This window comes from Histomonas meleagridis (assembly GCF_020186115.1).
Source record: "Histomonas meleagridis strain 2922-C6/04-10x chromosome Unknown contig_41, whole genome shotgun sequence".
Lineage (NCBI taxonomy): Eukaryota > Parabasalia > Tritrichomonadida > Dientamoebidae > Histomonas > Histomonas meleagridis.
Window position 1 is genome coordinate 341,089 of NW_027150885.1, and position 16,660 is coordinate 357,748.

Below are 16,660 nucleotides of genomic sequence, written 5' to 3' on the forward strand. Positions count from 1 at the left end.
TTCCATCCTCACTTTTTTCTTCACATAACATGTCTTATTTCAATAAATAATTCAATTCAAAAAAGTGGAATTACATTGATGAAGAAAGGCTGACACTGGAAAAAGTTAAACAAATTTTTGTTTATGTTTGAATATTATAATAAACATTCTCCAAATAATTTTGAAATATCAAATTATTAAAATTCATTTTAAGTAATAATACAAATTAATATCCTAAGCAATATATATGTAATTATTTATGTAAAAGAAAATTTATTTTTCTTTACAATTTACCTAAATTTACAAATAAACTGTAGATCTACTGCTTTTATATATGATTATCCAACAAAAAGTTATATATCAATATACAGAATGCAAATTTCGTTTTTTAAAATAAATCAAATTTAGTCAAACATATTATTTTATATCTATTCCAATAAAAACGGATGGTTCAATGCTTGTTCCGCAGTTATCCTTTGGCTTGGCCTTGGCTCAAGCATTTTCTCTAACAGGTCGAACACACTTTCATCTAATTCCAACTCATTAATATATGCGTTTAACCCATAACACATTTCTCTCAGATTTAATGGCTCTATTTCTTTCGGAAACTTTATCTTTCGACCGCATTCTCGCGCTGTCTCATGTAATTTCTGCGTGCCAAAAATTACACTGATTTCGCAAAGCGCTGTGAGATCATCTGGAGACTTAAAAAAGGGATAGCGATGCGTAATGATGGATAAGAGAATGACGCCGGCGCTCCATATGTCGATGAGAGCACTTTGGTTAAATGCAGACATTAATACTTCGGGTGCACGAAAGCCGCGCGTACCTGCACGATTGGCAACCATCTTGGGACGGCGTTGGAATTGTTCGGGGTAATTGAGTTCAGCATCATTGTCATCATTGGGAATTGGATCTGATGTTAAATCAATACTAATGGGTTGTGGCTCAATATGAAGATTTTCTTCACTGAGACCAAAATCTATAAGGCTACCATGCCGAGTTTCAGGATTAAAAAGATAATTGGCTGGTTTGACATCTCTGTGAATTATTGAATGTTGATGTGCATAATTAAGAGCACTAAGAAGACCACGGAAATAGTCTTTGATCATGTCACATTTCATGATAGATAGAAGTTGACGAAATTGAACATGTTGAACATACTCAAAAACTATAGTGGCTTGATCTTCTTCTCTGAATATAGCAAGCGCTTTTACAATGTTAGGATGATCTATTTGAAGAAACCATCGTACTTCATTAACAATTCGATCAGGTGAATTGTTCCAAAATAAGCGTTTGAGTGCAACATGAATGCCTGTAGAAATATGTACGGCATGATACACATTAGAAAATGTACCTGTCCCTAACGTTTCAAGGATTTGGAAATCCTTGGATGAAAGGGATTGTTTTGGTTTCATTTTCAAAGTATAAATTCACATTGATTGTGAATTTTTTGACTGTTTTTGCATTGATATGTTTAATATAAACTATTGAAATGACTTCACTTTATGAAACCAACTTTGCAAAACAACAAAGAACAGGAGATGTGGAATTTCTTCGAAAGGAACAATTTCACAAAAATAGGTTATTATCCTGTTTGCAAAAAGCAAAATTCTACATCTCCTTTAGATTCAAAATTTGGAGGTTCTATTTTTTATCTCCCAGAAAAAGAAGTTCCTCAATGCTCTGAGTGCCATCAAGTTAAAGAAGTTCTTTTGTCTTTGAATCTTTCAAATGCACCAGCTCCAGTCAAAGCATTTTTCCCTGAAAACTATCAAAATGCTTTAGTAGAGTTTTTATATTGTACAGAATGCATGTCATCTAATGAAGAAGATACAATTGAAGTTTTAATATTTACTCCTGATCAATTTGATAAACTTATTGTTAAGGAACCAATTGCTAATGCAAAAATTGAGCCAACCCTCATTGAAAGATGGGAAGAGTTCGTTGATTTCGATGCAACAAGTGAGGAATATTATGAAAAACTTCGTGAAAGTGGATTAGATGATCTTGAAATGGAAGAATTTGTTAAAGATGTTCGTAACAGATATGCTGCAAAATCACATCTCCTTGGATATCCTTACTTCCAAGAAGGCCAATATGATGTTGGTGAAGGATATGTTTATTTAGCAAACATTGAAGACGATAAGAATTTCTCTATGATGTTAGGTGATGCTGGCGTTGGCCAGATTTGGATGACGACTGGTAATGATTTTGGAAAATTCAACTTCACTTATATGTGAAAGTAAATCATTCATTCCACTTTTTGACTGAAAAACGATCGTTGATGTAAATTTAAGTGATATTTTGTGGTGATGAGTAATTTATTGGTATTTTCCCACTAGTTTTCATTAATCTGCTTGAAAAAATAAAAGCAAGAATTAAAGGACGTACTGATCTGACTTTTTCACGTTTAGGTGAAAGTAATTGAAGTTTAGATGATTTATAAAGCTTCTTCTCTGCTCTTAAAATATTCATTTTTCTAACAAGTGATCTATGTGAAATTGAAGATAAGATTGATTCTTCAAGTAAGAAACGTGTATCTGCTGAAGGTAATAAAAGAAATGATGTATCAGATATCTGATGTAACATTGAATTACTCCAATTATTCCAATCTGATAATTCCTTTTTATAACGTTGTAAGGTTTTATTTTCTTTTTCTAATTGTGATATTTTTGATTGATTAGTTTTAATTTGTTCATTTAACTTTGAAATAAATTCATTTTGATCATTAAGTTTTTGAGAAATTGTATCATAAGCAGATATTAAAGATTTTGTTGGGCTAAGACATAATCTTTTCTTAAGTATTATTACATCTTTTGAAATATTTTGTTGTTCTTTTCTTTCTTTAAGTTGTGAATAAATAATTGAAAGCAAGTTATTTAAGTCTATTTCTTTGTTTTCATCAATTTTATAGTTGAATTCTTCATTAAGAACTTTAATCAAAAGCATTTTACAATCTTCTATAGTATCATTTAGATTATTAATAACTTTATTATTTTGATTCTTCATATCTATCATAATAGATAATTGTTTTGCTTTTGATTCTTCTTTTTCACGAGTTAAAGCATCAGTAAGAGACTTAACTTTTAACAATGCTGTTCTTTCAGATAATTGTAATTTTGCATTTTGTAATTGAAGATCATTTTTAATTTTATTAAATTTATTAATGTTTTCATTTGCTTTTGTTAAGGATTCTTTAACAGTTTCTAATTCTGTTTCAAGTTCATTAATTCTCTCTTCATATTTTGAATTTAAGTCAATACTTCTTTCCTTTAAATCAGCTAAAGTTATTGAGTTATTTTGACTAATTTCATTGTACTTTTGTTTATAATTATTTTTCTGCGAAATAACTTTTTGCATTTTTTGATTAATTTCTTTGATTCTTTCTTGAAGCGATTCTTTATTATTATTTAATTCCATAATTGATGATTCTTTTTCTTTAAGGTATTCATGAAGTTTGTGATTTTCTTCTTGTAATAAAGAATTTTGAGAAGTTAAATCATTAATTGTTGATTGACTTGTTTCCTTTTGATGCAAGATTTTGGATTCCATTTCAGTTAATTGATTTTGTGATTCTTCAAATTTGATCTTATATTCATTTATTTCTTGATTTTGTTTAATGGTTTTTTCGATAATATCTTTATTACTAATTTCTTTTTCTGTTTTCTTTTTTTCATTTTCTTTCTTCATTAACCTTTTTTGTAACATTTTAACTTGATTTTCTAAATCATCAATATTTTCAATCATTATATTCTTTTCAGATTCTTTGATAATACTAATTGGTTCATCACTAAAAATATCGATGAAACGATCCGAAAGAATTTTGAAGTCATTTGTTTGTTCATTCAAAATTTTAGAAATAACTTTTGAAAGTCTTTGATTATTTGTTATTTGTTCTAATTTCCAATTCTCTAATTCACGAATTTGATTCATATGATCTTCTTCAAGTTGACTAATTTTTGAAAACTCAAATAATTTTTGTTCATTTGAAAGAATTCTATTATTTAATAATATATTAACTTGGACCATACATAAAATTAAAGTAATTAACTCATGATATGGAGTTTTATAGATATCATCTTCTGGAATAAAGTCAAGAAGAATTTGTGAAATATTTTCTGGATCTCTAATATCAAAAGTATTAAAAATTGATTTTCTGAATTCAGGTAAAGGAAATTCTTCTTTTTGAACATCAATAAAAGATCCAATTCTTGCACAAGACTTCAATAATTCTGATCTAAGATTTGAATCTAAATCTTGATCCCTTCCATATGCAATAGATTTAAGGCACCGATATGCTCCATCAAGTTGCATAAGTATTGCGTTATATCTCTTCTTAAAATAATTTAATTCTTTATTTTCATTTTGGATGTTTTTATTCGATTCTAATTCTTCGAAATGTTGTAGAAGAGTTTTTGTTAAATTATTTATTACTTTATCAATTGATTGATTTTTCAGATTGTTAACTTCATTAGAAAGTTCTTGTGGAATGAGATCAAGAATTTGATTGATGGATGAATTTATTAAGTTTTTAGTTCTGACTTTAGTTTGAATTATTTTTTTCTTTAAATTTTTATTGTCTTTAAGTAACAAATTATATTTTTTGAGAACCTTTTGAATAGATGAATCATTTTGTAATAAAAATGAATCAACATTATTAAGTTGTTGAACAATTCCATATCTTTGTTTATATAATTCTGAAATTTCATTCGTTTGTGATTCAATAAGTTTTTCCAAAGATGTAATTGATTCTTTCAACATTTCGTTTTCTTCTTTATATTTATCTGATGTTTGAATAATTTTTCCTTCATCTTTAATATCTTTTTTTTGATCTTTGCTAGTTTTTAGTTCAGATATTTGATATTTTAATTCATGAATATTTGTTTCATATTCGATAATTTTTGTGTTGAGTTCATTGTATTCATTTTTAAGCTGTGATTCCTTTATTTTATAATCTTTTATTTTATTCTTTGATATTTCGATTATCTTTTCTTGATCAATCATTAATTTTTCTTTTTCTTTATTTAGATTAGATAATATTTGATTATTTTCTTCAGTTTGTTGTAATTTATTTTGCAATTCTTGAATTTGTTGTTCTTTTTCTTCAATTGATTTATTCAATATTTCAATTTTGTTATTTTGGATTGTTAATTTTGATTCGTATGTTTCCTGAATGTAACTCTTATTTTGCTCGTTTGTTTGTTCTCTTGCTTTCTTTAACTCGATTGTCAGTTCTTGGATCTTGATGTTTTGTTCATTTATTGTGTTTTCAAGTTCACTAACTTCATTTTTACTCTTATTTTGTAAATTTTTTGTGAGTTCTGTTATGTTTTTATCCGCATTTGAAGCATTTTGTTTAAAGTATCGTATTTTTTTCTGAAGTGAATGGATTTTATTATTTGAGTTTTCAAGTTTTTCTTCCAATTTTTTGAGTTGTGCTGACAATAGTGAGTTTTGTTTTTCATAAGTTTTGTTTTTTTCTGAGTGATCTTTAATAGAAGAAAAAAGGTTTGAATACAATTTCATGGCTTGATTTAAATTCATAATATTTTGATCTTCTTTTGAAGAAAGAAAATCTAAAAATGCATTTACTTGAAAATTTAGTTGTTGATCATCTTTTACATTGTTAAAATTTTGATCAAGTTTTGTCTGTAGTTCATTAATTTTTTTAATCATTTCTTCTTGTGAAATGCGATTATTCTCTGTTAGGTTTTCAATTTCGTTTTTATGCTTTATTCTTTCATTTTTTTGATTTTCTTTGATAATTAATAATCTTGATTCCAAGTCCTCTATTTTTGCTTTTAATTCAGAATTTTCTAAGGATAAATCTTTGAGTTTAATATTATAGGTTACATCCGAAAAAGGAAGATCTTCACGAATTTGGTTCCTCATATTTTTTGTACGTTAAAAAAGGCGCCATGCATTTCTTGAATGGTACAAAAGAACAATACAGCCTAAATGTTTTTCAAATCATTGGTAAATTCTTCCTCATCATTTGAAATATAAATGTTCAAAATAGAATTTTTTCAAAAAAAATAATTAATTAATAATTTATCAACTTCATTACCTAATAACAAAAATTGATCACATGGTAGAGTTCAATAAACAGCACGGTTTTAAAATTAAAATAAGCTATAATATTTTTATGTATCTCAAAAAAAAATTTATTCTTCTTGTTGTTCTTCCGCTGGCATTAAAGTTCTAGAGTAAGGCATCATTTTCTCTGCTAAAACGATGTGAGTCATCATCATTCTTCTGCAACAATATCTGTTGATTTGTAATTGGTTTAATGCCTCTTCTATAGGAACTCCTGAGTTAACTAGTTGGACATATTGATCCCATTTGCTAGCAATCATTGCGCCACATGTGAAGCAACGAACCGGAATTAGCATTTGGAATTAACTATGTTTGTTTGGTCTTGGGGGTTCTACTCAGAGAAAATTTCTTGGAATAAATTTTAAAAATTCTTTCCTTGCTGTTCTAAACATGATGATTATAATAGATTTCATACGAAAGAATAATATTTAAAAAAAATGAATTTTCAAACAATTTAAATTAATGTGATAATTTCGATATTTGAAAATCAAATTATTGTATCCTATAAGCAAATTTATGAGGTGGGTGTGTTTCATAAGTCACAAATAGAAACCAATAAGAAGTCTTATCTCTTTGTTTTCAAATGAAAACGATTTGAAATGAAATCATGATGAAGAACGTTTAAAAAAAATCCCTCTAAAGTTGAATTTCATAAATTGGGAAAACTTAGAAAGCAACACGGTCCCATTGCTTAGACTTGCTGCTCAAGAGTGCTCAATTGAAATTCCGAAAGGTGCTAAAAAAAGAGAAATTGTTCGATTATTATCAAAAGTAAATCCACTATCTGAAATACCATTTAGTCCTTTGCTTACTGTAAAGAACCCACGTGAGATTGGCAGTTCGAACAGTTCACTTCAAAATTCTCCACAACAGGTATTTGATTTATCTCAAACTCCTTCACCAACTCATATTAAATCCATTCACACAAAAATAATGACTAAAGATGACGGACATGTTAATGACGAAATGACGTCTTTAAAACCTTCTCTGCAGAGAAAATCACATCCACCAAACGTAACACCATCTCCTCTTTCTTCTTCACGTGAAAGTTCACCAAATTTCCCAACCCCAAATTTGACTCCAATTTCAAGCAGCTGCTCTCGCAGTCAATCACCTTTGCAAGCAAAGACGAAAAGTCAAAAATTTCCCATTAATGTGAAACGTATTTTATTGAGTTTGCTTCTGTTTTTCATGTTTCTTTTGATTTTTTTGATAATATAAATTCAATTTTCCTTTTGGAAAGTACAAAATGAGCAAAAAAAATCACAGCAGAACATTAAAATTTTTTTAGATGTTAAAAAATAATTTTTTAATTTTAATTGTTTTCTTTTTAAGTAAATTATTTTTAAATCTATTTTAACGACATTAAAGAAACTCGATGAAGAACTCGAAGAGTTAAATTCCGATATATCACAAATTGAAAATGACTTCTTCATGACAAATCCCTGAAGTATGTAAAACATGTAAAGTGAAGAGTGACATACCTTCACGATATTTCTTATGTGGAAACTCATTCCATGTTGGCTATTTGGGTGATGATCTGATCTATAAGGAGTAACACTTAAACAATGCACAAAACTCAATGAACTCGATCAACTAGGTAAAGATGCGAAATGATATCTTCACTTTGTTGGACGCAACAGATGACCTACAAGAAACATTGAATATGGCCATGCAGGGATCGTTCATGGATAACAACTAGAAGAAAGAGTCAAAGGACTTATGACGAAGTTAAATATGCACAACAAGAAAAAGTTTTTGGAATGAAAATTTGTATTTAAAAAAAGTGAGAAAGAAAAAAAGACCACCAAAAAGACTCAAATATCCAACCTTGATGTTATGAACATGGTGATTTCAAAAATTTTTAAAAAATTGTCCTTATGATTATGTATTTTGTTTTTTATATTTCCTTATGTAAATTGATATGAATAAGTGAAAATAGATTGAATTGTATAATCAGTCCAATTCTCTCCATAGAGTTCCAAAATCATTAAATTCATATTATGAATCAAAACATCATCAAATTTGTATCGATTTTTTTTCAAAATACTATATGCTTCAAGCCTTTTTGTTATGAGATTCATCATTTTAAAAAGTTGTTAGTTGAAATATTTGAATCTGAAAAATTCATATCTGTTTTAATTTTATTACCCATAAACATATCAAATGTACTATTGTCAAAAGTCATTCTTGAGCTTGAAGTTTCTTGATAAATTTCACTTTGTGTATGCAACTGAGAATAATCTGTTCTAGTTTCAGATTCTTCTTCTGATAATTCTGATGAAATGTTCAAAATAATTTGGAGATGTTGAGGTGGTATTATATAAAAAGGTTTACTTGGCTTAATTTCTGATTTTAATATTTTATCTTCGTTTATATGATAATTGTTTTGAAAATTTTTAAAAATCTCTCTGATGCCTATAATTTTTTTAAATGTACTTTGTCTTGCATTTCGTATATATTTATCATATTTTTCTATAACTTCTTCTTCATTAATATTCTCAATAAATTCGTTAATAATATTTTCATTAAATTTGTAATTTTTGTGATTATTACGTATAAATAACGGAATTTCAAATTTTTCACTAATTTTATGAGGTGCATTAAAAGGCGATAAAAGAAATTTACTTTGTTGAAAACTTAGAGATTCATTAATTTGTTCTATATTAGGATCATTTAATGAACGAATCATTAATGAATTTTGATGGCGTATCATAATTCCATAAGGATCAACATAATATATTTTTAATAAATAACTTGGATATCTATATAAAAAATCTAAAAATCTACTCATTTCTGAATTGCTTTGATAATAAGACGCACGAATTTTTCGAATAGATGGAATTTGTGTAGTACAAAGTTTAGATTTAAATTCACGTAATTTTTCAATTTTATTTTCATCGAACATATTATTGCCATCAAATTCTATAAAAGGTCTTCCAAGACATCGAATTGTTGGAATAGATAATAAACGTGTGTAAAATGTGAAGAAATATGAAAGCTTTTCAAGACCAACATTATCAATAATCAACTCATTAATTTTTAATGTTTCTATTAGTTTAACTATAGAATGTACTAAATCTTTTTTGAACTGTTGATTAGAAATATTCAAATGTTCTAATGTTTTAATGTTTTCAAGTTCTGGTAAAATTTCATTAAGTTTTGTTTCAAATATTGTTTCTGGTTTTAATCCTTTGATTTCTAAGCCCCATAGTTTAATTTTTGCTAATTCTTTTAAGAATTGTTTTAATTCTGGAATTTGTTGTTTGGTAAAACAATCTGAAATTGACAGAAACTTCAAATCATGATTAATAAATAACTTTAAAAATGTTGGAATAAAATCATTAGGTATTGGATTACCTGACCAATCAAATTCGATTAATTTATATAATGTATTTAATTTTTTTGATATATCATAAAAGTTTGTCCATTCATTAGTATTAATGTTATTTAATGATAAAACAAATCGTGTAGGGTGTTTTGACAATGATTGAAGAATTAGAAATAATGATTTTGATGTAAATGTACATTCGTTAAATTCAAAATTAACCATATTTGAAGGGAAAATTATGTCTTGTTTGATATTTTCTATAATAAATTTAGATAATACTATTTGTTTAATGTTCGCTGTGGTACTTAAATTAAAACATTCATTTTTAGGTTCAATATTTATTAAATTTTTCCAAGATGTAATAACAATTCTATGAAATGATAAAAATGTTTGAAATGTGTTCATAAATATTTCATATATATCTATAGGAGAATCATTTATAACATTAATTTTGTTTAATATTAATTCTTCTATAGTTTGCATACAATGGATATTTTTAATTTCTTTACAAATGTTTTCTGCTAAGCTTTTTGTGAAATCTATTTTTTTAAATATTAGTTGTTGAATTTCTCCTTTATAATACTCAAAAGTTTTAATCAATTTTTTCAATAATTTTTCTCCTATATTGATATTACAAAAACTCCAACTAACAACAGTTGGTTTAAAACAATTTCTAAATTGTAACTTATGAAAATATATAAATGAATAATTTTGTAATGATATTGCTTTTAAATTTTTATTATATTTAATAATTTTTAATAATATTTTCATTATAATATAAGGTGAATATTGTGAAAATCGTATAGCTTGAATAGGTAAATGTAATAATGGAAATGTAATTATTCGATAATCTTTGTGTGTTAAGCATTTTTCATTTAAAAATATCGAATATTTTGTAGATTTTTCATATTCTTCGAATATTTTTAATGTAGTTTCACAATATTGGTTTCCAAATCTAATACACTGTGCTAAATATCGTATAGATAAAAGATTAGGTATTGGTGATTCTGAAAAGCTTTGATTATAATTAGTTGAAAAATTTGTAAAAATTAATGGTTTAAATTTAGGTGATTGATAATAAAGTGATAAATATGATGTTACAGAAATATCAACAATTTCTAATATATTATTATACTCAATAAAACATTTATTATTTCTTAAGTATTTTAATAACACATTATTTTCATTTATATATTCAAATTCATATAGATCTAAATATGATATAAAATTCCATTCTTTAAGATTTTTTAAAATTGATGTTTTCTTTAAGAAAAACAACCCTAAATTTGTAATTAATAAACTAACGTTTTTCTTCTTTTTTTCTTGAAATTTAGCATTAACTGATATGCATCGATTAGCAGTGCATTTATATTTGTTAAGAATTGGCATTACATGCTCTTTAAGTTGTCTTTTATTAGCCATATTTTGAATAAACCGATTAAAATTTTCCTTTGCTTTTTTAAAAACAAAAAACTCAAAATAAAAATGATATACATATTTTAATTTTTTAAGGTTTTATGTGGATTGAAAATTATACTCTGTTTTGGGATTTAAAGTGAACAGAAATAATTCCAAGATTTAAAAAAAAACATTGCAATAATTAGAAATATTCAAATAGAGAATTCTAGATGTAGTAGGTTTGTTTTGAATTTTCGTAGATATCATTTTCAAAAATAATCCTTGAATTATGAATTATTAATTAATTTACACATAATTTAATTTTATCTCATCTATTTATTGCTATATCCAAAGACAATTTTTATAGTAATTGACTTCGAAAAATTTGAGATAAATCATCTCTCATTTCGAAGAACCGCTAAAACTCACTTTTCAAACGATTTTGATCGTTATAAAAATGTGAGATGGATTTCTAGTGGTGGTCATTTATGAACAACTCAATTACCATGGTTCTCAGAATTTTCACAATTTTTGAATAGTCACCCCTCTTAATTATGACATATCGTCAATTGAAATAAGGTTTAAATGGAAACCTCACATTACAATTGTTATAAAATTAAGATAAACCGAAACGATGTTTAAGAAAAAATTTTGTGAAGTGATCACACAAATTTTCACAACCTTGGACGGTTTTCCACTTGACACCAACCACAAATATTCTTGATGTTTGCGCTCCTTTTTGCTCTTACATCTCAAGGTTATGATGAATCAACACATACTTTAACACTATCTAACTCAATAGATTATCTTGAAAAAGATAAATATCGTGATCAAACAGAAAAGCTCATAATTGGTTCATTTCTCATTGAAATTGGTGACAATGATTTCAGTAGCTGGCCTGCATTGCAGTCTGTTGAAATAAAAGAAACTGTAACAACAATTGGGTCTTCAGCATTTGAGGCATGCAATAATTTAACATCTGTTACTATTGGACCTAATGTACAAAAAATTGGAAGCAGTGCATTCAAAGATACTTCTTTGCTATCAATTACTATTCCTAATACAGTAGTTTCAATTGGAAATAATGCATTTCAAAATGATAAAAACTTGTCAACCTTGACAATTGGCACAAGCGTTGAAAAGATTGGTCACTATGCTTTTGCTTCATGCGAAATTTTGGAACGTGTTGTCATTCCAGATTCAGTCACTTTGATTGGTGATTATGCATTTTACAAATGTCACAACTTAGTGGTTGACTTTGGAAAAAATGTTACAAAGATAGGAAATTCAGCTTTTGAAGATTGCACATCAATCGTCACATTAGTAATTCCCGATTCAGTTATTTCACTTGGTAACCAAGCCTTTAAACATTGTGAAAACATCTCAACACTTACATTTGGCACAGGAGTTGTTATAATTGGACATAATTGCTTTGAAAACTGTTCTAAAATCACAACACTTACACTTGGCCCAAGTGTTTCAACCATTGGTACAAAAGCATTTTATAACTGTACTCGATTACTTAATGTTGTTGTACCTTTATCAACACAATTAATTCTTAGTTATGCATTTTATAACTGTACATTATTAGAAACAGTAACACTTGAATCAAATGTTGAGCAAATTGGTGATAGTGCATTTGAAAATTGTCTTAACTTGACAAGTATTGTAATTCCACCAAAAGTTACCTTCATTAGCACCAAAACATTTTTATATTGCATTAATTTAACAACAGTAACTATTGGCCAAAAAGTAGAAGTCATTTATGGAAGTGCATTCCAAAATTGCTATAGTTTGAAATCAGTTACAATTCCAAGTTCAGTTAAAACAATTTCAGATAGTGCATTTCAAACATGTTATGCATTAGAATCTGTTAACATGGGAGCAAATGTTGAATCAATCGGATCTAACTGTTTCCAAAACTGTTATTTATTAAGAAGTACATCAATTCCAAATCTAATAAAGACTGTTCCTCAATATGCATTTGAATCATGCGTTTCATTAGTTTCAATTTCATTTGGTGTCAATGTAACAACAATTGATAGCTATGCATTCCAATATTGTATGTCATTACAAAGCGTTGGTTTTAGCTATGTTGGAATAGTCAGCCAATATTCATTTGCTTATTGCTATAACTTACGCTCCGTTTCATTTGGAAATATCATATATTCTATTGGTGAATATGCATTTACTGGTTGCGTAAGATTAACATCAGTAAGCATTGGAGATACATTGTCAACAATTGGAAATAATGCATTTTACGATTGCACTGGATTGCAAAGCATTAGAATTCCATCATTCGTACAATCAATTGGCCAATTTGCATTTTATAATTGTTATTCACTAAGTTCACTTATCCTTGAGGAACAAGATAATGAAACACTCCATTTAAGTCCCTCTATACAATCACAAACATTTTATAATTGTACTTCTTTAAGAACTCTCAAAGTACCAATGCAATATCAATCAATTGGCAACAATGCATTTGAAAAATGTGGTTTAGAAACAGTTGAAATTTCTGAGGGCGTCAGAGAAATTAATAATTATGCATTTCAAGAATGTACGATTTTAAGAGAAGTTAAGATCCCATCCACTGTTACATCGATAGGAAATTATGTATTTTACCATTGTTATCGTCTTCAATCTATCATAGTTAGCTCGGATAATAATGTTTATAAGAATATTGCTGGTGATGGAATTCTTTATAGCTCATCTGAAATTCTATGCTTCCCACCTGCTCATGAAAAAGTTTCATATGAAGCAGTTGGATCTTATTTATTCCAAGTATATTCATTCGCTGATTGTGTGAATTTGAAGACTGTTGTTATCAAATCAGGTGATACAATAAGTCGAAGTTCATTTGATAATTGCACATCATTAACAAATGTATTATTTAATACAGAAATCAATGAAGTTCCTCAATATGCATTTAATAACTGCACAGCATTAGGAAACATTGTTTTACCAAACAGTTTAACATCAATTGAATCTTACGCATTTCAGGATTGCACTTCATTCACATACATCATCATTCCAGATAAAGTAACATCAATTGGACAGAGTGCATTTTCAAATTGTAATAATCTGAAAACAATTATTTTAGGTGAAAGTGTACAAACAATTGGTGCATATTCATTTCAAAATACAGGATTAGAAAGTATTATCATTCCAAATTCTGTACAAACAATTTATGATTTAGCATTTGATCAATGCCCGCATCTTAAGTTTATCAAAGTATCAGAAGGTAATCCAAAATTTGCTAATGATAATGATGATGGAGTTCTTTATAACAAAGAAATTACAATTATATACTGCTTCCCACCTGCAAAGGGTCTTCAAACATTTGATTTCCCCAAAGATATTACAGAAATTTACAAAAATGCATTTCATGAATGTCATTCATTGACAAGTGTGAACATATCAAATGTAATTAACAAAATTGGTGCTTCTTCTTTCGAAAACTGTTCTTCTTTACAAACTGTGTTAATAGGAAGCAAAGCAAATTCAATTGAATATAGTGCATTTGCTGAATGTGTAGCTTTAACACAATTTACATTTGATAAACATTCACAATTAACAACAATTAGTGGTGATGCATTTAGGAATTGTATTTTATTAGGTAGTATAGAAATTCCAAATACTGTTACAAAAATTCATCAAGATGCCTTCATTAATTGCAGTTCTATCACCACAATAACACTTCCAGCATCACTTGAAACCATTTATATGCCATTATTTATCAATTGCACTCAATTAACAACAATTAATGTTAATTCAAATAATTCAGTATTCGCTAACTACAATAATGATGGTGTCTTATATAACAAAGCTTTAACAGAAGTTATCTGTTATCCACCAGCTAAAACAGGTAATGTAATATTGCCAATTAACATTACAACAATTGATAATTATGCATTCTATGGATGCACAGGAATAACATCAATTGATTTCTATGTCAATGTTACAACAATTGGTGAAAATGCATTTGCATTCTGCACTGGTTTAACAAGTGTTCAATTTGGTAATGTTTCAACTATTGGTAATGCTGCATTCGCTTATTGTTCAGGTTTAACTGATTTAGGATTTTCATTTGCAACTAATGTAACATCAATTGGTCAATACGCATTTGCATTCTGCACTGGGCTTAAGGATGTTTACATACCGCTCAAAGTTACTTCAATCCAACTTGGTGTATTCTATGGCTGTGCAAATCTTTACTCAGCTTCAATACACGATGACGTTAAATCTATTGGGGATATATCATTTGGTGACACATCTCTCACATGTATCTATTACACAAACAAAGAATACGAAACTAAAGATTTGACACAAGAAACTGTTGCTGTTTCTCGCGATGCATTCCTTGGATCACCAACAGAATATATAATGTCATATAACACATTTTACCCAACTAAGTTCGGCTGCAAAGCTGAAGGACAATTTTTAGATGTTGAGAAGGGACAATGGGATGGCTACGCAAATTGTCCACGTCCGCCAAAGCAAGAAGAGAAGGCGCCAATGCCAATGACAACGATATTAGCGATAGTTATTCCAATTGTTGTGGTAATTATTGTTGTGATTGTTGTTGTTATTTGTATTCGCAGGAGGAAATCTAAGGGCAATTCGACCACAAATCCAGGAACATTACACCAAGACATCGTTGATTGAGATATATCAATAAAACACAACATCCATTACTTATGAATAATTTATGTCTGAGCGATTTGAACTTCTTTAGCTATTAACACTTGTTTTCGGTATGTATGAATCGAAAAATTGAATAAATAATTTTTTATAAATACAAAACCGCATAATTTCTCAATATTTAATAAAATTGATTTCGTTAATTAACTCCATTAAACTTTGAACTTTGCTATTATTATTTTTAAATAAATAAATTCTTGTATATATTATTGAAATTTTAAAGTGATAATATGCATTAACAATCAACCATAAGTCTTCGTGTGAGTGAGAAGATGTATGTGAAATGATATTTATATTTATTTCTCTGCATTTTTATAATAACAATTAAACAAAGAAATGCGTTTTTTCTGACAATTGTTTTTGCGGTCATTATTTTTGTTATACCTGGTTGGTAGTTTAACAACTTCAATATATTCGAAATATCATTTATAATGATATTAAGCATGTTTTAGTTACTTTGGAAAAGTGGAAGTAATGGACTAAACTCAGCAAAGGCATTTTGCATATTCATTTCTTTTAAATTATCCATGTAAACAGCCTTAAATCAAAATAAATTTAATTCAACAAAATAAAATACATACGTTGAAAATTGGCAGCTGAAATTTTATGTTAATTAGGAGCAATTCAATATTGTTTCATTGACACAAAGAAAATAACATATTAAATTTAAGCGAATAAAAATATTTTAATCAATTATAAGTATAATTGACACTAATTACACATACTCTTTTAACTTAATTATTAGTCAAATGATATATTCATAATTTGCTATTAAAAGGTGAAATGCTAATATATTATTAGATTTTATGAAAGCTCTTGAAGAAATCAATAAATTCAATTCGAATATAAATGTATTTATACAATCAATTGATTAAGCTTAAACATTTTAATGTAGAATCAAATTATTGCTCTATCATATTTTCAAGAAGATAATGAATTGTGCTAAACTAAATAATTCAGTAAATATGCCATAGCTGGAGTAAATGAAGAAATCATTCATTTATGTGAACAAAATCATTCATCATTTGAAGATACATATGAAACAGCAATTGAATTTCATCTAAATGATATCTTTAAATATCTTTATGAAAATAAAATAGAAGAAAAATCAGATAATGATTTGATAGTTTATTGTATTCACAGTGGAAA

General features: G+C 27.5%; 3 protein-coding genes across 3 annotated transcripts; 2 read left to right on the forward strand and 1 right to left on the reverse strand.

Moving 5' to 3' along the window:
- Positions 1–407: 407 nt before the first annotated feature.
- GO595_006299 (CMGC family protein kinase) lies at positions 408–1,397 on the reverse strand (the record flags this gene model as incomplete). The annotated part of the gene is made up of 1 exon (XM_067919637.1): positions 408–1,397. The coding sequence occupies one exon, from the start codon at positions 1,395–1,397 to the stop codon at positions 408–410; it is 990 nt and encodes a 329-aa protein (XP_067773614.1).
- A 126-nt stretch (positions 1,398–1,523) lies between these two features.
- Positions 1,524–2,222, forward strand: GO595_006300 (WGR domain-containing protein; the record flags this gene model as incomplete). The annotated part of the gene is made up of 1 exon (XM_067919638.1): positions 1,524–2,222. One exon carries the CDS (start codon positions 1,524–1,526, stop codon positions 2,220–2,222), a length of 699 nt encoding a protein of 232 aa, XP_067773615.1.
- A 9,308-nt stretch (positions 2,223–11,530) lies between these two features.
- GO595_006301 (leucine-rich repeat domain-containing protein) lies at positions 11,531–15,475 on the forward strand (the record flags this gene model as incomplete). Its single annotated transcript, XM_067919639.1, has 1 exon — positions 11,531–15,475. The coding sequence occupies one exon, from the start codon at positions 11,531–11,533 to the stop codon at positions 15,473–15,475; it is 3,945 nt and encodes a 1,314-aa protein (XP_067773616.1).
- Between the last annotated feature and the right edge of the window lie 1,185 nt (positions 15,476–16,660).